At 47.3% G+C, this 21555-nt stretch overlaps 1 protein-coding gene across 4 annotated transcripts in view; it reads left to right on the top strand.

Moving 5' to 3' along the window:
- Positions 1–21555, top strand: part of TENM4 (teneurin transmembrane protein 4) — a 2712352-nt gene that overhangs the window by 2425385 nt on the left and 265412 nt on the right. For all 4 annotated transcript variants that reach the window (XM_077867222.1, XM_077867224.1, XM_077867225.1 and 1 more), the window contains one exon: positions 213–422. In XM_077867222.1, coding sequence (XP_077723348.1) covers positions 213–422 — 210 coding nt within the window. The remainder of the gene's footprint in view (positions 1–212; positions 423–21555) is intronic.

The raw sequence follows: 21555 nt of genomic DNA, 5'->3' as shown, positions 1-21555 counted from the left end.
CGAGGCCCGGCTCTGCAGAAAAAAGTTTGCACCAACTACCTTTGCGGAGGCCACCAGCCCCGCCCCCGGACCACGTGTGCAGTAGATCGCCCGGTGTTGGGAGCCCCTCCCCCGTTGATGCGTGTTTTATTTTGTTCCTTCCCCCGTCCCCGTGTGCGCAAAACCGATTTTCATTATTTTTTTCTGTCTGTGTTTGTCTTTGTGGTTCGCAGGTGCTCCCTTGCATTGTTCATCCGCTTCATCAACCCCTATAGAGCAGTCCCCCTCCCCGCCCCCCTCCCCTCCGGCCAATGAGAGCCAGAGGCGGTTGCTAGGCAGCGGTGTGGCCCAGCCAACCCCGGACTCAGACTCTGAGGAAGAGTTTGTCCCTAATTCATTCTTAGTTAAAAGTGGCTCCGCCAGCCTGGGGGTCGCGGCGAACGGTAAGTCCCTCTCTCTTCCTAACTTGTGCGTGTGTGTGCGTGTGTGTGTGTGTGTGTGTGTGTGTGTGTGTGTTCCTTTCATGGGCGATGCTGATTAATCTGTCTGCTTGGGCCGCTTGCAGGGGCGGAGGGCCTGGTGCATGGGGGGGCTCGGGGGGGCGGGGTGGAGGGGGTGCCCGGCGCGGCTCGGAGACTCAGGCAGCCCCGCTCCTGCGCCGCTGCGGTGCTGGGGGTTCAGGGGGCTGCAGTCCCGCTCCCATGACAGACGTCGGGGGGGAGACAGAGCTGCAGGGACAGAGATGCACAGGCACGAGACAGAAGCGTCAGGTGGAGACCGAGGCAGGCAAAGACAGACCCCAACCGAGAAGGACAAGAAAGGTTAAAGCAAAACTAGCACTGATGGGCTGGCTGCCTCCTGTGTGTCAGGACCACGCCAGCCCCTAGCACTTGTTGCTCCGGGGGATCCTCCTCCCCACCCAGCCTGTGAAACCGGTGCTCTAGTGCCCCCCATTAACCGTGAGAAGGCATACAGAAAGGAAACTACCTGGAGGCCAGCGCTGGCTCTGAAAGTTCTTGACTTTCACACTGCCAGGAGACAGAGGGGCCCGAAGTTCCAAGCAGCTGCAGGGCCGAATGCTGGTTGCAGAGAGAGCCAGTGGCGTAAGCATGGATCTGCTCATAGGAAACACTATTCCAGGCCGTGCCCTGACTCTCCTAAGGTGAAGAGGCATGGCAGGGTATGGTGGAAGAGCCCTGGGCTGACCTAGGACCAGCAGACCCAGGTTTTAGTGCCTGGTCAGGTGCTGTGTGACCTGGGTCAAGGTCCTTGCCCTCTCTGTGTCCAACAGAGGCTAATCTATGTCTTTGCAAGGATGACCAGAAGCCTCCAAGAGAGGGGATGATGAGAGCCTCTTTGAAAATCAGACAAAGACGTCTTTGGACTTGATGATTCTCTTCCGCCAGGATCTTAGGCCATACGTTCTCTGTGACCAAAAGTCAAACTGTCCTCCAGGGCCTACTACCTTTGTGCTCCCTGAGGGTGGCATTGTCCTTTTAGTGGTTTGGTGTCACTGCTTCTCCATATGTTTTAGCTGCTGATGTTTTAAACTATGCACAGAATCAGGAACCCTGGACTAGGAGGGAGGAAACCTGTGTGCTCTGTGGGTCACTGGCTATTCGTTCTTGGCAAATGACTGTCCCTCTCTAGGTATCGGTTTCCCATTTGAACCAGTGACAGGGCAATCTCTAAGGTACTCTGAATGAATGAGTGCCATGTGGTGCTGTCAGGGGTGTGTTAGCCAGCAGCCTTCTTGAGTTTACTTAGGGGAAAAAATGTGTATGTATGCACATACACACACACACACACATGCATGATGATAATTCTTTGCTCATTTCTGGGTAAATGAGCCTTCTAAGGTAAAAGACAAGATAGGAGATTAAAGTCCCTAATCTCTCCCTTTGCTAAATAACTGAATGAGAGCAATCACTTTGTTGTAAGTTATGCAGCAAATTGATAGCATTGGTGCATTATTGATGTGCAGGGAAGATGGGGGTACTTTGGCCTACAAGCTGTCTGCTCAGTCATGCTCCTCTGTGCTGGTCCTCTCCCCAGGGGACCTAGAGACACTTCTCATTCCCTCCCTGGGGCTTGCTCTGAGACTGTCACTCTAAAGGTTGCTTATAAATGTGTCCCATGCCCAAAGGGAGAGTCCAGGTTTTAGTGATCTGCTGCTCTGGGGCTGGCAGGTCATGAGAGAGAACTGGTGAGTCTCACTCCACAGCTGGACCCTGCCCGCTACCTTCCTGTCCCCTGAAGTCCCAAACTGAGTGGTCTTCTACTAGCAAAAAGACCTGCTGATCCTGGCATGAACCCAGTACCAGTGAGTGGAGATGAGTGGACTCTGCTGCAGAGTGGACCTGATATATGTTTTTAAGGTTTTGATTTATTTTCACGAAAGCAATGTTAAGTTATTTTAATGAGGTTATCTTTACTCTTTTTGTCAATCATAAAAGTGACAATGCTTGTTAACATTCAGACAATACAGAATGGTAAAAAGCAAAGTTCTCTTGTAATCGCTCCTCCCAGAGATAACCACTTTTAACAGTTTGGTGCATGGCCTTTGAGGCACTCTTTGTGTAGTGTCAATTTAATAAGAGAATAAGTGAACGAGTGAGCAGTACAAACTGCCAAAGGACCAAAGTGCAGCCAAGAGAGCAAGGACCATGGGGCCCGACCTTCTGAAATTGGGTCCCGAATACGGGACCCTCAGGCAAGTACCTAACCTCTCAGACCATCAGTTGCTCTGTGAAATGGGGAAACCCTTCCAAAGGTTACTATGGAGTTTAGGAAAGGTAAAAGTCACAGATGTCCCTATTTCCCTTCCCTATCACTACAGCCCCATTCCCTCCCAGAGACCACCCTAAATAGATGAATTGCTCCAGCTCCTTCTGAGGCAGGCTTCCCCAGAGACTTAATTCAGAATGTACTTTAAATGACAAAGGCAGCCCCTTGGGCTCCTGGTGGGTGAAACTGAAGTGGTTTCCTTTGGTGGGAGCTGACTCAGCGTCCTGCAAGGTGGTGGTGGGGGGCTGACCCTCTGGAAACCAGCCTCCCCAGGAGCTCGACTGCTCTCTCCAGCGGCTCCCCAGAGGCCCTCTGCCTACAGCTGTGTCAACTCCAGCGCTGGGCTGCCATCCCAGGGCCACGAGGCCTCAGAGCCGCCTGGCCAGAATCCCCGTGTAAAGTGCAAGGAGACGCAGGAGGCATCACAGAACAGCTCATTGTCCCTGCGGGAAAGAAAACAGGGGAAGGAGCTCTTTCTGTCATCAAAGTCCTAATCTGCCCCCAAGGATAACCATCTAGAAAACACTGATATATGTATAAAAAGATTTCACTAAAATATCAGCTAGTCACAGCTGAAAAGCTAAAGGAAGTGGCGAGGATTAAGTAGGCATTTGTCCCTACCCCAGAGAAACTTTTTAGAATAAATATTAAGGGTTCTGTCAATTGTCATAACCTAGATTCTGAAGTCAAGGGACTTTTAAAAACTTGATAATGTTTAAGAGGGTCAGGGAATAAATAGCTCGGAGAAAGCTGTCAGTTTCTCAAAGCCTAGGTGAGGAAGAGGTGGGGGGGATTTACATGTAATGAGCATGCTCCGTGTGGCAGTCTCTCTGTACATGCATTAACTTATTTGAGCTTCAATTTTTTTCTATTTCTCTGCCAGGAAAATGAGGCCCATGAAGGGCCAGTGACTTGCCCATAACTCCACTGCTCCTCAGGGGCATGTTAAAGATTCAGACCCAAGCCTGCTTGACTCTACAGGCTCCTGTCTTCTTCCACCCTCACCCCCCCGCCCTCCACCCCATTTGTTTGGTTTTGTTTCCAATACCAGGTCCTATTATTTCTATGTCTCCTCCTTAGCAGGAGATTGGAGAAGAAGAATTCCACCAAAGAAAAATATCTTTAAGATTTTTAAAAGAATTTTTTTAAAGATTTTATTTATTCATGAGAGACGCAGAGAGAGGCAGAGACACAGGCAGAGGGAGAGGCAGGCTCCCTGTGGGGAGCCCGATGTGGGACCCCGGGATCACGCCCTGAGCAGAAGGCAGATGCTCAACCACTGAGCCACTCAGGCGCCCCTTAAAAGAATTTTTTAAAAAGAATTACAAGTTGTTAGATTCCTATTACTCATATCACTCATATCAACCTTGATGAAGTACCTCTTACGTGACGGGTGTTTAATCCCATTGAATTTTGGAATATGATTGAATCTTCATATCCACCTGTGACATAGACATTTCTAAATCTCATTGAGGCAGTACAGGGCCAGAGAGGTTAAGTAACTTCCCCTAAGTCACTACAGCTTCTAACTGATAGAATCAGATTTGTACCTCAGGACTGTCTGATACCATAGAGTAGAATTTTTCACCTGTGTTTTTGTGAGAACGGTGGAACTTTCAAAGATGAGTAGGTACAAATGACTGAGGCAGTAAATTTTGGTGCTGCTTCATGAAAGGCAAGCAAGCCCTGGATGCTGGGTCATCCATGGCTTCTTTTCTCTTCTTGTCCATCCCCACATCCTGCACTGGGCCCTTCCCACTTCAGTTTACAGATTTCTCAAGCTGGTCACACTGGTCAACATCACTGCTGTTTGGCAGTTTCATTGACTTTCTCGGGCCTTAAGCAGCTGGAATTATTTTGTTTTGACTTCCAATCCAGTGGAGGAGTGTTTATTTTTCTTTCTAAATGGGAAACACTGCTACGTATGCCAGCTCCTTCCAAAAGTGTTTTCTTAAAATGAAACAAAACAAAACAAAAAAATTCAACTTAATTTAAGACCTATCCAGATTCCCTTGAGGGAGTCTGCCCGGGTCCTTTTTAGTCGCTTTGTGAAATCAGAAGGCAAAATTGTGCCTGTTTCCTACTGTTGAGAAGTGTCCACTGAGGTTTTTGTCTCCTTTCACTGTGAATTTCATGGAACCTATTTTAGTTGTTCTGTGTCAACTCTCGGTAATTAGGTCTGGATGTTTCCCCAGTCCCAAAGATAAAGGACATTGGGGTATGAGAAGTTTCATACAATTCTGTTCCCCTCTCTTCTCTCTTGGATTAAAATACTCTTGCTGGTAAATAGATTCTTACATCAGCTATGTAGAGAAGTTAAGTTACCTAACTCCTAGTAGCAAGACAGACTGATAGGTTCCTTTATTCATTTATTCATGGTGACATTTGAAATATCTGTGGATGTTATCCAGACAGATGAGGGGGAAAGGGCCTCCTAAACAGAAAGACCCCATAAAACTGTTATTAAACCAATGGGATCAAAATCTCTTAAATGAACCCCTTGGAGCCAGATACATTTCAGAATCCAGAAGTTTTCAGCTTATGAAAGAAAATATAGTTCATCAGATGTGTTTTTCTTAACATTCCCAGAGTGCTCAGGTAGTCCACGGTAATCAAACACATCAATATATCTGTGATGAAACATGAATAGTCATACTCATGGGATTAAAAAAAAAAAAAGACTGAGCTTCATTTAAGTTCAAGTTTTGCCATGAAAAGAATTTTGATAGAACTTTTGGTCTCAGAGTTTGGGGGATTTCAGAATGGTGGCTAATGGATGATGAACCTGAATTGTGCCTTTTTTTAAATGAGGGTACCAGGATTCAAAGGTTTGGTAACTTGCCCGTGGTTATAGAGATAACTAGATAGCTTGATACCTAGAAGGGATGCTACAGGTGCAAGTCGCTGGCTAGGAAGCTCTCTAAGAGCTTGCTGTTTCTCCATGACAGCTATTTAGAAAGGCCAAGCCCCCACTGCTGTAGATGTGGGAACTCAGAGCCCAGGTTGAGCCAGCAGGCTGGCTGTCTCCCTGCAGAGGAATTCAGGAGGTAAGGCCAGGTGTTCAATTTTCCAGAATCCAGAACTGGCCCCAGACTTTGTGCCCTTTCCACCCTACCCGGTACCTCCCTCAACTAAACAAGCCCTCACCTATGGCTTCCCTCTAGGGGCAGGCCATTGTGCCCCTCTAATTGGGGGCAGTGGAGACAACCACACAGAGGTGACTTCTGTTTCCCTACAGTTTACAAAGCCCTTTTTCATACATTACCCCAGGCAAACTCTGGTGACTCTAATTTAATTGCCACATTGGCTTTCTAGGAGGTAAGGCTTCTTCCTGACCTTGCAAAATAAACAGGTCACATTTTGAATTAATGTAACCAAATGTCCTGGGAGAAGGAGAGCCCTTTAATTAGTCACTCACGTGACACAATTGTAGACTCTCTGCAGCTCCTTTTCCACTAATTTCCCCAAATACCATTGCATTAAAAGGTACAAAAATAACATTTTTGGGTGTACGGCTTGATTAGATCTAGGAATTCCTAGACCACCCCCCGAGGAAGGCACGTTAGCCATGTGTCTGGGCTTTCTCCATCTGGAAACTAAGCCTGGTTTGTGTCCCCACTGAAATGTTAGTGGCTGGCTCCATGAGGCCCCGTGGACACCAGACCATGTCTCAGAGCATCTCCTGACACTTCAGGTCCCAGACTGTTGAAGAGGCGCCAGGAAGGAGGCCATGGAGAGTTTGTGAGATTAATACAACTAACACTCGCAAAGCCCTCACATTCCTAGAGGGCGTTCACATCTGTCACCTCATTGGATCCACAGCACAGCCCTGTGAGATTGGCTCCATGTGGAGTCATGGGAGCACCATCATACACTGCAGGAAACATGCTCAGAGGCAAGCAGCTTGGCACAGAGCTGCCCACTTGGTGCATGGCTTTCAAGCAGGTTTGGCTTTGCTCACAGTGGCCAGTCCACCTGTGAGGCCACTGCCATCCATAGAAGCTCCATCTCCCAGTTATCAACCTCACCTGGAGAGGCCTCACCCTGACCCTTCACCATAGAAAGCTGCTTGTGAGGAGACTCACATCCCCGAGCAGTAGACCTGGCTCCCGAGCCCAGCTCTTCCTCTGACCCGCAGTGTGACCCCACGAGAGCCTCTCCTGCGGTCCCTGTGGGCAGCGGGAGAACTAGATTACATCAGCATTGCCAGGCCTCACTGGCGCAGTTCGTCACCGTCACTGGTGTGCCTGCCTGCACTACTCTTTCCTACCCTGCCTCCTTTTACAAACTTTTTTTTTTACCTAAGTGAATTTATCTTTTTTTAAGATTTTATTAATTTATGTAAAAGAGAGATGAACGGCGAGGAGGGGCAGAAGCAGACCCCTGGCTGAGCAGGGAGCCTGAGACTGGGGGCTGGATCCCAGGACCCTGGGATCATGACCTGACCTGAAGGCAGACACTTAACCAACTAAGCCACCCAGGTGCCCCAATTTTATTTATTTTAAAAGAAAATTGTGTATTTCTGCTGCAATTCACTTGCCATAAATAGAGGGTAGCTGTAGAAATAGATACAGTGGAAGCAGTTATCACAACCTGTCAAAAGAATGCCTGCTTGAGGACACAGCAGAAGTTGGCTTCTCTTTGTTATACAGGGACCTTGGCAAATGTTAAAAACACAGCAGTACTAAACTGAGACTTCCTCCTCGACATCATCTAAAAGCCTGAAAGCAGCTATCCTGCATGTGACTCAGAGTGCTTTAGTGTCCATTGGTACTGGATGCCACCAAAATTGCGTCCCTAGGATACCCGACCCCATGGCTTTTCCCAGTACTCTGGGCTTTCAATGCTACCCCCTGTAGCCTGCTCACTTTGGGAATAAACGTCTCTTGCTGCTCTCAGAATCTACCCTTCTTGCCTTTCCTAAGTGTGGTCTTCTCTGAGCGATCTGTTCCCACCCTCCCCTCAGAGCCCGTTGCCCTCTGCCCCTGTCATCAGGTCTGAGCTGGGTGCTTTGAGCTCAGCTGGATCCCCCATCACTGGTTAATGGCTCCCAGTTTGGACAAGGAAACCATGTGGTTTCCTTCCTCCCCCCCCCCCCCACCTTCCTCTCCTTTCTGCCCTCCGCTCTCTCCCTCTGAACTGCTATTATTTATATAGGTGTTTGAGATTAAACAACTAAAAAAATTCACTTTGCTCTAAAAGGCCTAAAAAAACCAAAGCCAGACTTAAAGCCGAAACAGTACAATGTGGAACCATTAGAGGGAAAGATAGATTATGGAGGCCTGGAGATCCTTACAGTGCTGTGTGGCCACAGCACGTTGCTTAACTTCTCTGGATCTGTTTCCTCCTCTGTAAAATGGATATTGGTTTGAATAGTACTTCACCAAATTGCTGTGTATATGAGAAAATCCGGTCAAGACTTCTAACGTGATGATCACTACGGAATAGGTACCCCATGAATGTTAGTTTCCTCTTCCCCTCTTGGCACCCAAAAGATTTTGGCCAGTCATCTCTGGAAGGAAGGCGGATTCCTCCATTGCCACCCAGGCTTGGAGAAGGTACAATTAACAGCTCTGTTTGGGTGTCCTGAGCTTTAATCCTCCTTTTTCTCCTGCATGGTTTCCAGAGACTTAGGATAGGGGAGTGAGCCCAAGGCAGCAGCTAAACAAACATAGCAGGGGGTCTTGGAAACAGAGCCTCAGCCTTGCTGGCTGGAGCACCCTGCATTGCTTCCATTCCCATAGTGCCAGGAACTGAGTGTTGATATCTGGTACCAGATGAAACGCTGTGATGTCTTTTCCTTCTGGTCAGCTAGCCTTCCCCCCACCAGAGTTGAAAGGAGAGGAAAATGACTGGTAATTCATTTAGGCTTCACTCCTTCTCTCCTCAATGGATCATATTTCTATAAATAACTCTGGGAAGCTGCCGCACGGAATAACAAGAGTAATACATATATTTGCACTTCTAAAGACCTCTCTTCAGCAGCCGCAGTGGGGGCTGGGCGGGGGCGGACTATCCGGCTGATGTGAGTGTCCTTCCCTAGTGGCTGTGTGACCTCCTCCAGCTCCTCCAGGCTCCCTTCTCTCGCCCAGCTGCCCAGCTGTAAAATGGGGTAAGAATAGCAATCCGGGAGTTGTTTCAAAGGTGCGATGGGATAACGTCTTGGGCGCTGAGATTCTAGAGTGTGTTCAGTATGTACTGGTCTCTCCTCATCATCTTTGGCAAAGAATGGGGTATGTTTTTAGATGGTGAGGAGGTTACCTGATCAAAATTTAAGTTGTGATCACGTCTCTGCTATTATCTGGAAAATGAGCAAAAACAGAAGTTGAGATGAGACTTGCCTATTTTCTAGTTTTCTAGTTTTGCAAATCCTGCTCTCCTTAGCCAAAACACTTCCTACTCTGTCTTTCCTCCCCTAGACCACTGCGGTAGTGTCCCCAGGAGCCTCCCTGGCTGTCTCTCCCTTTCCTCCATCCTCACACCATCCCGGGGTGATCCCTCCAAAGCCCAGAGCCCTGTCGTGGTCCCCTTCCCCCACCACGGCACCCCTCAACATGTTCCCACTGCTGGCAGGCTGGGGGCCTGACTCAGCGGCAGCCCCAGCCAAAGCCCTTCTTCCCAGGGGCCCTCCCCTCTCTTTGTTTACCTCTGTGCTCCCGCCAGGGAGCTGTGGCCACAGTAAACTACCAGGGTTCTTGAAGGGACAAGGAATGTTCCCAGTGCTAAATGCAGAGCCTGCGGTGAATATCTGGCATTATTGGGAGCAAAGGCTTCTGAATGTAACAAAACCTCATTAATTTAGAGTGAGAACAGTGGAAGGTCTTTCTGATTTGGACTGATAGGGGAAGAAATGAAGCTTGTTTACCCTTCAGAACCAATTCAATTCAGGAAATTATTATTAAAGACTTCTATTGTGCCGGGGCTCATGGAGAAAAGCAAGCAGTCTGCTCACCTGTTGGTTGTTGGAGAGACAGCCATACACTTAAACAAACCTGCCCTGAAGCAGGCATCGTTAGGGGGCCAAGGAGGCAAGCGTGCCAGGGTCTGTGGGGCTGCAGGAGTTTAATGCAAACTGGGAGGTTCAGGGCTTTTTTTCTTTTTTAAAGATTTTATTTATTTATTCATGAGAGACACAGAGAGAGCGACACACAGGCAGAGGGAGAAGCAGGCTCCCTGCAGGGAGCCCGATGTGGGACTCGATCCCAGGACTCTGAGATCACGACCTGAACCAAAGGCAGACATTCAACCACTGAGCCACCCAGGTGCCCAGGAGGTTCAGGTTTAATGCAAACTGGAGATAGACCATAACTCCCAAGGAGCACAGATGAGTTTACACATCCAGGTTCTGCCCAGAAGTAAGCTTTGGTTTTATGATCTACAGTCTGCTACAGATTGAATTGTGTCCCTGAAAAAGCCACCTTTTGAAGCCCTGGCCTCCATGTGACAGTATTGGAGGTAGATCCTTTAAGGGAGTGAGGCCATCAGAGATCATAAGGGTGGAGCCATGATGTGGACGAAACCCATATCCTTACAAAAAGGGAAGGGATACAATTGTTCACTTGCTCTCTGCCGTGTGACACAGCAAGGAGGTGACCGTGTGCAAGTCAGGAAGAGAGCTCTCACCAGAAACCAAATCCTATTGGAACCTGATCTTGGGCTTTCCAGACTCCCGAACAATGAGAAATAAATTGTTGTTTAAGCCATCCAGGCTATGGTACTTGGTCATGACAGCCCAAGCAGACAAGGAAAAGGTGTAATGAGGAGCCCCGAAGGTCATACTTTACACATCAGTTATTTGTGTGCAACTAAATGTTTCCAGTCTAATTGTGGGATTTGGAAGCGTTTATTTCCTCAAATTCATTCATTCATTCATTCATTCAGCAGACTTTTCCAGGCGTGTGTTCTGCGTGGGGTCCTGTCCTAGAGGGTTCTGATCATACCTCATCTGTGCCCTCCATGTGTAGCCAGGTGCATGGAGGATAGGTCTGCTGCAGGGGGGACAGAGGGAACATCCGGGTCTGCTGCAGGGGGCAGTGGTGGAAGACAAGGCTCTCTTCCTCTCTTCAAGCAAAGAGCTGGTGTGGCAGGGCCCATCTCCACCCTACCCCCTACCCCGTCTTGTGGCGCAGCCTCTTTAGAAGATTCCATTTCCCCAGGGTTTGAGGTGGAATGGAGTGAGCAGTGTGCACTGAGGGCAGGTGTACCACTCTATACTTCACTTACTTCAAAGCTCAGGGAGAGGAGAGAAGGTGGCAGGTGTGGCCTCAGGAACTGAGGAAGGCCACACACACCTTTGGATTGTGTAACAGAAGAGCAAATCCTATTATTGTGCACTTAGAGGGTGCTGGGTGCTGTGCTAAGTGCTCCACCTTTTCCTACCTGTGAATCTGTATGACTGGTGGGTTCTAGAGCAGGAGAGTTAAGAGGGGAGGTTTGAATTTTGGCTCTGCCTCTAGTAGCTAAGGCCTTGAGCAGAGGACTTCTGAGTTTCCATTTTACCTCATGTATAAAATAGGGATGATAATAATGCTTACTTCATATGTGGAGTACACAGCAAAGTATGTGACTATTATAAAGTTTTAAATGGACACTACTGTTACTGTTACCCTTATTCTGGTCATTGTGTTACCGAACCAAGCCTCAGAAAGGTACAATAACTTGGCCAAGGTCACGCAGATACTAAGTGGCATTTTGTTTCCCAGGTGTGCCTGGCTTCTCCACCCAACCTCATCTCACCCCCTGCAGGCCACCTTCCCTCCTCCAACAGCCATCATCCCCCTTTCCTGACAATGTACAGGACACCAGAAGTCTCAGAGAGCCTCTGCAGCAGATCAGAAATCTCTCCCCCTGTCCCACATTGAAGAGAAGGCTGCGTGCACACTGTGGTGGCAGTCCCCAAGCCCTGGCCAAAATCCTCCTGAAAGGAAACCGCTGAGTTGCACTCCAGTGCTTAGCTCTTTTAAGATGCCCGCATTGGGCCCCTGTGTGGGTGACAAGATGATGCATGAGGTCTGGCTAAGCAGCTTATTTGTCTGAGCTGGTGATGGCCTTTGTCCTGAGTTGGGTTAATGGTAAGAGGCAGTGGCCCTTTAAAGCCTGGACAATGGACAGGCTTCTCAGGTCATCGAATCACTCAGCAAATGGCCGGAGCCCCTCTAAGCATGGGGGGCCTCTGCCCCTCCACTCTGTGCTAACCCTGCTCTTCATTTAGTGACGGGCTGCTCCCCTCCTCGCCAGGAGGGACACTTGGATTTAAAGGAGAGAAAGACTCAAAGAGCATTCAACAGACAAAGGATGTCAGAGGAGGGAACCAAGACAGAGAGAGGACAGGAGATAACTCCTGACTCCCTGTCTCCACCCTGCACTGACCCTGCAGTGCTCTCTTGCTCTGCTCTTTCCCCTCCCCTGATGCATGGCACCCACGATGACCTGTAACAGTGATTTCCCAACACACCTTCCACTACTGGAACCTAACGCTACAGATTACAGTTCAGACTTCCCAGATGGCAGTCAGGACCCACTAAAGTGTGCCCTTCCCCCTCCTGCTTGAACCTGGGCCCCCTCTCCAGTAAGGCGCACCACTGACCTTCACTACCTGCTTCAACCAAAGCCGCCCCCTCTTGTCAGCTTCCTACATTTGCCACTGGGTAAGATCCTATTGAAAGAACACTTCAAGTATTAGGCATTTTTTTTCAAAGTTAATGAAAACCACTGATTTAAGTCAATCCATTCCTTACTTGAAGAGTGGCTGAGCTAGATTTGAAGCCAGGCCTTCTAATTCCAAATCCTGACTTTCTCTCAATAAATATATTCACTTATCCTTTCTACAAAGATCTCTTGACCTCCTACTGTGTGCTAACCACTGAGGTAGGGCCAGGAGTACTAATGTGAATCCTGCCCTCCAGGAGGGGCTGAACATTAACATCCAGTTACTGAGAATCTAATGATGGAAATGTGAAAAGTGCCTAGTGGCTTCAGCATCTAGATAGCCATTGATGACCATGGTAAGGCCGTTTGCAGGGTGTGAAGGTCATTTAGGAAGTGAGAGGGCAAAAATAGTTTGGATAACTGAGTATAAGATTGCACTTTGCACCATGGATTACTAATTATAACAGGAAAAGGTTCTTAATGGTGAGGAGATCAGGAATCGTCACCTGTGTGACCATTTCGTGGTCAGTAATATGAAGCAAGGACGAGTACATTCCATCACATGTGAGGTGTGCTTGCCCAAAATATTAACCTGAATCTAATCACGAGAAAACAGTCAAGACCCATCCAGGATTTAGGGATAGTCTTTAAGGCAGCTGACCTGGACTTTTCAAAAAGGTTAGTGCCATGAAAAACAGTAATCCAAGTGCTAGGTTGGGTGGAAGTTTCTTCTAGATTGAAAGAGACTAAATGAATATAGCAGCCATATTCTTTCTTTTTTTGATTTGTTTAAATTCAATTAATTAACATATAGTGTATCATTCATTTCAGATGTAGAGTTCAGTGATTCATCAGTTGTATATAACACCCAGTACTCATCACATCACGTGTCCATCACCCAGTTACCCCATCTCCCACCCCCACCCCTCCAGGAACCGTCAGTTTGATTCCTACAGTTAAGAGTCTCTCATGGTTTATCTCCCTCTCTGATTTCACTCCTTCCCCTATGCTCCTCTGTTTCGTTTCTTAAATTTCCACATATGAGTGAGATCATACGATAATTGTCTTTCTCTGCATGACATATTTCGCTTAGCAAGATACTCTCTAGTTCCATCCACATCATTACACTTGGTAAGATTTCATTTTTTTATGGTTGAGTAGTATTCTGTTGTGTGTATATATATATATACCACATCTTCTTTATCCATTCATCTGCAGATGGACATCTGGGCTCTTTCTACAGTTTGGCTATTGTGGACATTGCTGCTATAAATGTTGGGGGTACAGGTGGCCCCTTCGGATCACTACATTTGTATCTTTGGGGAAAATCCCTAGTAGTGCAGTTGCTGGGTCATAGGGTAGCTCTATTTTCAACTTTTTTTTTTTTAAATTTTTAAATTTTTATTTATTTATGATAGTCACACACAGAGAGAGAGAGAGAGAGGCAGAGACATACGCAGAGGGAGAAGCAGGCTCCATGCACCGGGAGCCCGATGTGGGATTCGATCCCGGGTCTCCAGGATCGCGCCCTGGGCCAAAGGCAGGCGCCAAACCGCTGCGCCACCCAGGGATCCCTATTTTCAACTTTTTGAGGAACCTCCATACTGTTCTTCAAAGTGGCTGCACCAGCTTGTATTCCCACCAACACTGTAGGAGGGTTCCCCTTTCTCCGCATTGTTGCCAACATCTGTCATTTCCTGACTTGTTCCTTCTAGCCATTCTGACCTGTGAGAGGTGGTATCTCATTGTGGTTTGGGTTTGAATTTCTCTAATGCCAAGTGATTTTGAGCATTTTTTCACATGTCTGTTGACCATTTGTATGGCATCTTTGGAGAAATGTCTGTTCATGTCTTCTAAATATAGCAGCCACGTCCAAGCAACATTTGAGTCCTGGTTAGCTCCTAAGTTTCTTTTAAGGCTATACAGAAGACATCTAGGGAAGAATTGGGGAAGTTTGTAAATATGGCATATATATATATGTATATATATGTTAGGTGATGTTATGGAATAATTGTTCATTTTCTTAGTTGTGATCACGATATTGTGGTTGGATGGGGGAATGTCCTTATTCTCAGGAGACGCATGCTGATGTAAGGTGTCCTGATGTCTGCAACTGTCTTTCAAACAGAAAAAAATTTTTGTAGAGAAAGATAATGAAATTAAGCAATGTGGCAACATATTAACAATTGACAGATTTAGGTGAAGGGTAGATAGATGTTTTTGAACTATTCTTTCTACTTTTCTGTAGTCCTGCAAGCTTTCAAAATAAAAAGCAGAAGAGACTTTGCTCAGGTTGAAGAGAGATTGGACAGAGCCATTGAATTTTTGGAAAGGTTTTGTGGGATGGGCGAGGTATAGGCACTTCATGTAGTGCGATCACACCTTCACCCTCTTTGGGAGCTCAGAATATAGAAACCCTCTGAACCCTTACAGAGAATTGATAGTTTAGCAGTTGTGCTAAAACAGGCTCTTCCTGGGCGTGGAGGGGACTTGGTTGAGGCGCTGGAGCCGGTAATGGGAACCACATTGGCAAAAGTGTGTGTAGCCCCACCCCAGAAATAGCCCTTCTGTGCTGAGGCAGGACAACTGGAATGAATTATGTGCATTCATACTTGTTAAACTGCCTTGGCACCAGAAGTGATCCCTGTAACCTGAGCTTTACAGCGGTACAGCTATAGTTAAAGTTGGGCCAGCCTTGCCCCCGCACCCTCTGTCACAGGTTTATAGCTAAAGCATAAAGCAATTCAGCATGAGCTGAAACATGAAAAACTCCTCCAGATTGTAAAGGCGAACTTTTCTGTTTAAAGTTTTCTAGCAAGGCAGCATTTTAGAATAAAGCCTTTTCCATCTCCTGCTTTTCCAGCTTTGGCCAGAATCCCAAAAGCCCCTACCCTCATCCCCACCCCAGTCCCCATCTCCAACCGAGACCACAATCCAATCAAACACAGAAGCTGCTGCATTCTGTGGTTAGAAGGGTTGTATTGAGGCTGGAGAGTCCTGCTTTCGGAGTCTGAGCCATAAAGCTGTGTGGCCTTGGGCAAGTTGGTTTCCTTCTCTGAGCTTCAGCCTCTTGCTAGTTTATAGACAATATTAATTACAGAGTTGCTCAGTCCATACAGGTGTGTGGTCATTGAGTGTCTGGTGACAGGACACACAGTGACGCTGTGTAAATACTGTCTTATTGATTATACCTGAGTGTATCAAATACAGAGAGATCTGTGGAGAATAGCTATCTTTTTTGGTCAGAAGGAAAAATCTTACCTGAAATTACTATTTTTGTCTAAAAGGTAGCCAAAGTGCACTTCTTAATGGAATAGAAATCACGTGGAAAGATACGAGGAAAGAATTTGATTTTGTACTCTCATTAAGAATTTCTGGTAAAAGGGGGGATAGGCTTTGATATCAAATAGGCTCAGGTTAAAATCCAAGCTCTGCCACCTACTGGCAGCGTGCCCCAGGCAGGTTAATAATCCATTTTGAGCCTCAGTCACTTCATCTGTTTAGCACAGCATCATAACGCCAACAGGCGTCAGAATGAGTGAGAAGCAGCACACCTTATGAAAAGGTCCTTGCCCCGTGCCTACCAAATAGTAAGCATTTAATGAATAGAGCTGCAGCCAATATTGAATCTGAGAGGAGGAAGGGTCTTAATATCGAGACCTGTCTCTCAAGTGTTCTTCTTGGACACCAGGAATGACAGACCAAGGGCGGCCAGCTGACATCAAAAGCCCTGCCCTGCAGACCTTCCAACAGATGATGAAAATGCACCATGATTTCTGCCCTTTTGAAGCTCTTGTCTTAGCCCTCCAAGCTATGAGGGGTTTGACAGGCTAGGAGGACACTGGGGATAGGGCGAAGCTGTAGTTGCTATTTCAAAGTAAAATATCTCCTTCAGACATGGCAAGCTGGTTTGTTCAGAGCCCAGTACCTGGATATGTGGTCCAGCAAAGGGGATAGCCTTCACTCACCTGTGTCTTCTGGCAAACATGGCTAAAGATGAGTGGGAAAGTGTGGGCCAGAATTAGGTTCCTTGTTTCCTCTTGAGTCAGGATTAAGAACCCCGGACTGCTTCATGGGAGGCAAAGCATTTTCATCTGGGTCCGCACAGTGTCAGCCAGTTCACCCTACACAGGCTTGCCTTCCAATCCCAGCTAGCCCCCAATAGCCATGTGACACTAGAAAGTCACTCCACCTGCTTGGCCTTCACTCTTCTTAGCACTAAAGGGAGAATAAAACCTGCTCTCCTGGCCTCTCTAGCCTGTTATGGGAATTCTAGGAGCTAAGACATATGAGAGTGTCAGCTGCACAAGAGGAGGATAGTGAGGCAGCGCCCCCCCCCCCCCCCCAGGAGCACGCTCTCCAGCCAGGCAGGCACAGCTTATGCTCAGAACACACTGTTTTCCCAAAAAGCTACATGCAAACAGAGGATGTTATTACCAAAATACTTGGTAAATAGACTGTTTAGTAAATGGAAACATTGTAAGTATAGGATAGGAGAGAGAGAGAGAATACTAATATTTACTTGCCATCTGTTACCCTCAATTTATTCTGGTTTTGGCATCTAGATTCTTGGCTGTGTATTTTTGCACCTTAAAGCAGAACACCTGGATTATCAAGACTTTTTCAAACAGGTCATCTACAATAACACTAAAGATCAAAGCATATTTGATCCTACTAGAAAAAAAAAATGATTTTCAAATATGCCTTGAAAATCACCATCCCTCTGGACAGGTGAGAATTTATGATAGGCAATTAAATGATGTGCATTTGCAGAATGTGTATTTCTCCTGCTAAAGCAGAGGAAGGAACGTATAAAAAGGGGGCAGGTGAGGTTAGAAAGGGAATGGACTTGCTTCCTGCCCATTGGCAGGTTGGGTTAAACATTTCCAAAGCGAGTGTTCCTTGGGATAGCACTCTGTTGCTCACAGCCACACCCAACCCCTCACTCCCACATCAGGATCCCTTCTTTTTCTGTGTCCTTCTTTCAAGAGTAAAGGTCCTTCAAAATGTGCCTCTTCCAAGATTGTGAAAGTGCCTAAAAGTTGGGGAGTGAAATCACCCCCTTCCTTTGGGGCCCCCTGCCCGAGCTCAGGGGCTGTCACCTGTGGACTGGGAACAGGCGCGTGTCTGTTGTGTGAAAGGTACACATCCATCCTTATGTGTCTTTAGCTAGGGCCCTTCTCTGGGGCTGGGGTCAGATGCCCATTTCTGGGATGGGAAGAAAGAGTCTATCCCAAAGACTCACAAGATCTCGTGCCAGTTCCTGAGGAATTTAATCAGGTTTAAAAGCCTGGTCAGCATTCCCACTTCACCTTCAGCCTTGCGGGACTCTCTTGGAAAGACTCCCCATCTGGAGGAAGGGCACAGAACCAGCCTCAGATCCCCCCTGCTCCAATTTATAGCCACTAGCACCGAACCATCCATCTCCCACTCTAAGTCTGATTTCTGTCCTTTGCAAAATAGACATAATAGTTCTTACCTTGGGAGAGTGGGGCAGTTGGCAGGACTGAGGTAGTATTGGTGAAAAGATGAGTGGGGGTCCTGGCGCAGGGTAAACATGCGAATAAGCCAATCTTCTCACCCACGGACTCCTAGGGAACTGACACCAGGTGTACGTACTGCCCACAGGGCTTGTGCTTATGAACGGATAAGGGATCCAAGAGGGGAAGGCAGATCGGCCTTTGCATTAGAGGAAGGCCAGCCAGCTGGTGCTCCAGCGCTGTCCCCAGTGTGGCTCACACCATGTTCCTCTGTGTTTAGAAGACCTCATCAGCCCGAGTCTCGCCACTGCTCAGGGGTGGGATTAAATACTTCTCAGGATTATCACAGGATCCCATGAGATCATGTGTATGAGAGCATCAGGCACAGTGCCTGGCACATGATAGATGCTCAGAAAATGTTGACTTTTTCAAAAAGGAAATCTTGTTAAAGCCAGGCCGAGAGTGCAGTCTGTGATCTGTCAGGAGTCAGTCCCCTGCCTGCACCAGCAACGGCCTCGTGAGGTGACAACAAGTCAGGGCAGCCTCAGGCTGCAGGGAGTGCCTGCTCTGGATTGTACAAGACATTGGGGTGGGCACCAAGGGCTGAGTGGTTGAGCTCCTCGCTCTGCTCTCCCCCTGCACCTGCTTCTAGTGGGTCACAGCTAATGTCCTGCCAGGACTTTGCCTTTCTGCCTCCCAGCCTGAGGCCAGGCTACTTTCAAGTCAAGACCTGACCAGAACAGCCTCTTGTTGTCAGACACTCCTAGTTCCATGTATGTTTGATGCAGGTCCCTTGGCTTCCCCAGGGGACCTGCAGTCCCCTTCCCTCTGCCAGTCCCCAGTGTGTCACATTCTCTGTTCCTCCAACATGCCTGGCCCCTTTCCCAGGTCTGCCCTTCTCTACAGGAGTACCTTTGCAAGGCACTGACAGGTGCCCTCATGTCCCTTGGCATGTCCCTCAATGCCAGCATGATTCCCGTTTCTCAGGTGAGGCAGCTGAGGCTCAGAGAGATCAAGTGGTTTGCCCAGCGTCAGGCAGCTAGCAGGTGACCAACGCATAGTGCAGTAGGAGATCACGTGGTCTCTGCACCCACTGCAGGCAGGGCTCCCAGGAAGAGCTTCATGGTGTTATTGGTTGAGAGGACTTGCCTGTCCAGGCATTCAGAGTACAGGATGTTTGTTCACTCATTTGCTTAACAAAGTGAGGCAATTTGTCAGGTTCTTCTGGTAATTCTCAGGCATAGGGGTTCAGGCAGAGACAGCTCTTGCCTTTAACGGGGAGAACGGCTTGAGGGTGCTATTTCTGGTAGGCCTAGGACCAGAGGGAGAAGAGAAAGCAGCTGTAGAGATTGGGGTAAGTACTTGGCTTGTCAGAAACATAATCCCCCTACACCTGTGCCCTGGAAACACAATCCAGGGCTCTGAGATGCACTTTCGTCTGTCACCAGGGTGTCCCCCGGGTGACCTGCCCAACCGTATCAAAGCTGGTGGGGCTCAGGTTACAAGGCCCATTCTCAGGGCTCTTGAGTCCCAACAATGGCTGTTTGTCCTTTGGAACTGCCATCCCCCAGGAGGAATGTTAATGGGACCAAGAATAGAAGGGGGAAGGGGGCAGACTGACCAGTCAGAGCCCAGGCTCAGGTCTGCCTCTTGAGTGAGCTCATCCGTGCGTGTCTGCTAGTCCCTCCAAGAGACTCTTAAACCAGCTCCAGGAAAGAGGGATTCATCTTCTGTTCTCCCTAGCTCAGAGCACCACTCCTAAGGATGGAGGTGGTGGTGGTGGTGGGATTCTCTGCCTAATATGGGCCTTAGTCTACCCCTTGGCAAAGCTTACAACTCAAGAAATACTAAAAGCAGAAAACCTAAAAATGGCTTGGATGTTCAGTAATTGAAAGTTGGTAAAATGACATTATCTGACATTATCTCTTGTCCATATGATGATCTTTTAAATCACCATTAAAATCATATGTTCAAATAATATTTAAAGATATGAGGGGTGCCGGGGTGGCTCAGTTGGTTAAGTGTCTGCTTTGGCTCAGGTCACGATCCCGGGGTCCTGGGATGGAGTACTGTGCTGGGCTCCCTACTCAGTGGGAGCCTGCCTCTCCCTCTCCTCCTCTCTTGCTTTCTCTCACTATCTTTGTCTCTCTCTCTCTCAAATAACTAAAATCTTTTAAAAAATAAAAAAACAAAGATATGAAAAAAAAACATTGTATATATTAAGTGGAAAGTGAGATCAAAAACCGTATGCACAGTAAGAACCTAATTGGATAAGCACATGCTTGCATATATATAAGAAAAGACTAGAAGGAAATAGACCAGGGCATGTTAACAGTGATTATTATTGGGTGCTGTGGCTATGACAGAGTTTTGGTTTTTCCCTTTGTACTTTTATCCTGCATACATTTTCTAGCAAAAACATTCTTACTTGAGAGTCAAAAGAAAATTAATTTCTTAAAAGTTAATTTATTTCACCCCTGGTATACCTGACACTGTGCTGGGTGCTGAGGATAAGAGATTTGGAAGAACCTAGATTCTCTGCTCTCCGTGAGCTCATAACTAGCAGGGCATAAAAATACACCAGCAGATTTTTCTAATCGTTATTTCCAACAACAGCAGCAGCAGCAACAACAACCATTATACCAACACGTTTGTTAAGTGCTATGGGATGTTCTAAAGGCTTTATGTATATTTACACTTAAACCTTACAACTCAATGAGTAGGTAGTTATTAACCCATTTTACTGATAACGCAGGATGCTGTGGGAATACAGGGAAGAGAGATTAATTCTGTCCTTGGTGTAGTGGGGCAGTTAAGGAGGCTGCAGTCAGGAATCAACACGTATGCTGATCCCTGCAGGATAAACGTGAGCTCTCCATGCAGACTGATCAGGGAAAGGTTTTCCAGGTACAGAGAACACCATGAACAAAGATACCAAGGGACAAAAGAGCAAGACATTATTATGAAATGGCTAATACCATACTCCTTCCTCCCCAGTGAGAAGCCGGAAAGGCCACTTTGTGAAGGGCATAGGAGACCATGCTGAAAGTTTGAGCATAATTCCATTAGGCAGTGGCAAGCCATTGAGAGACTTGACATGGCCAAGTCTGCATCAGAGTAAGATCATTCTGTCTTCTTAAACCCCGTGAAAAGCTCAGCCAAATGTGGAGAGGGAAGTGTTCCTCTGGAGACTGAATGTTGCAGGAAAATTCATCTCCGTTCCAGCTGACGAAGCAGAGAAGGAGAAAGGAAACGGCGGGAGGCCATGGAAATGTGTGATTTCCTTTACCCTTATCTGCTTGTAGAAAGTCACTGCCACCATGTGGAATCCAGCCCCAAGATGAGAGACGAATGTGCTCAGAAATGTGTTTACCACCTAGCCTGGGAAAAGGTGTTACTGCCGGAAGAGAGACTTGGGAATTCCAAATGGACTTTTGGTTTTGAATGTAATTTCTGTGCTTAATTAGCCCCAAATACTTCTGTTCTTGCCATAAAAACCAGGAAAGTCTTGTGTGACGGTGCTATCAGTACTTATATTCCAGGCATGGTTGGAGCTACATTTCTCACAGAAGTCCCCAGACTCCTCACCATAGAGCTGACAAAGTCATAGAAAGCCGGGGTGACCCTTGCTGGATCCCTCAACCAATGCTTTTCTTTAGCT

This window comes from Canis aureus, chromosome 23, assembly GCF_053574225.1.
Source record: "Canis aureus isolate CA01 chromosome 23, VMU_Caureus_v.1.0, whole genome shotgun sequence".
NCBI classification, from domain to species: Eukaryota; Metazoa; Chordata; class Mammalia; order Carnivora; family Canidae; genus Canis; species Canis aureus.
This window is presented reverse-complemented; position numbering and strand designations above follow the sequence as displayed.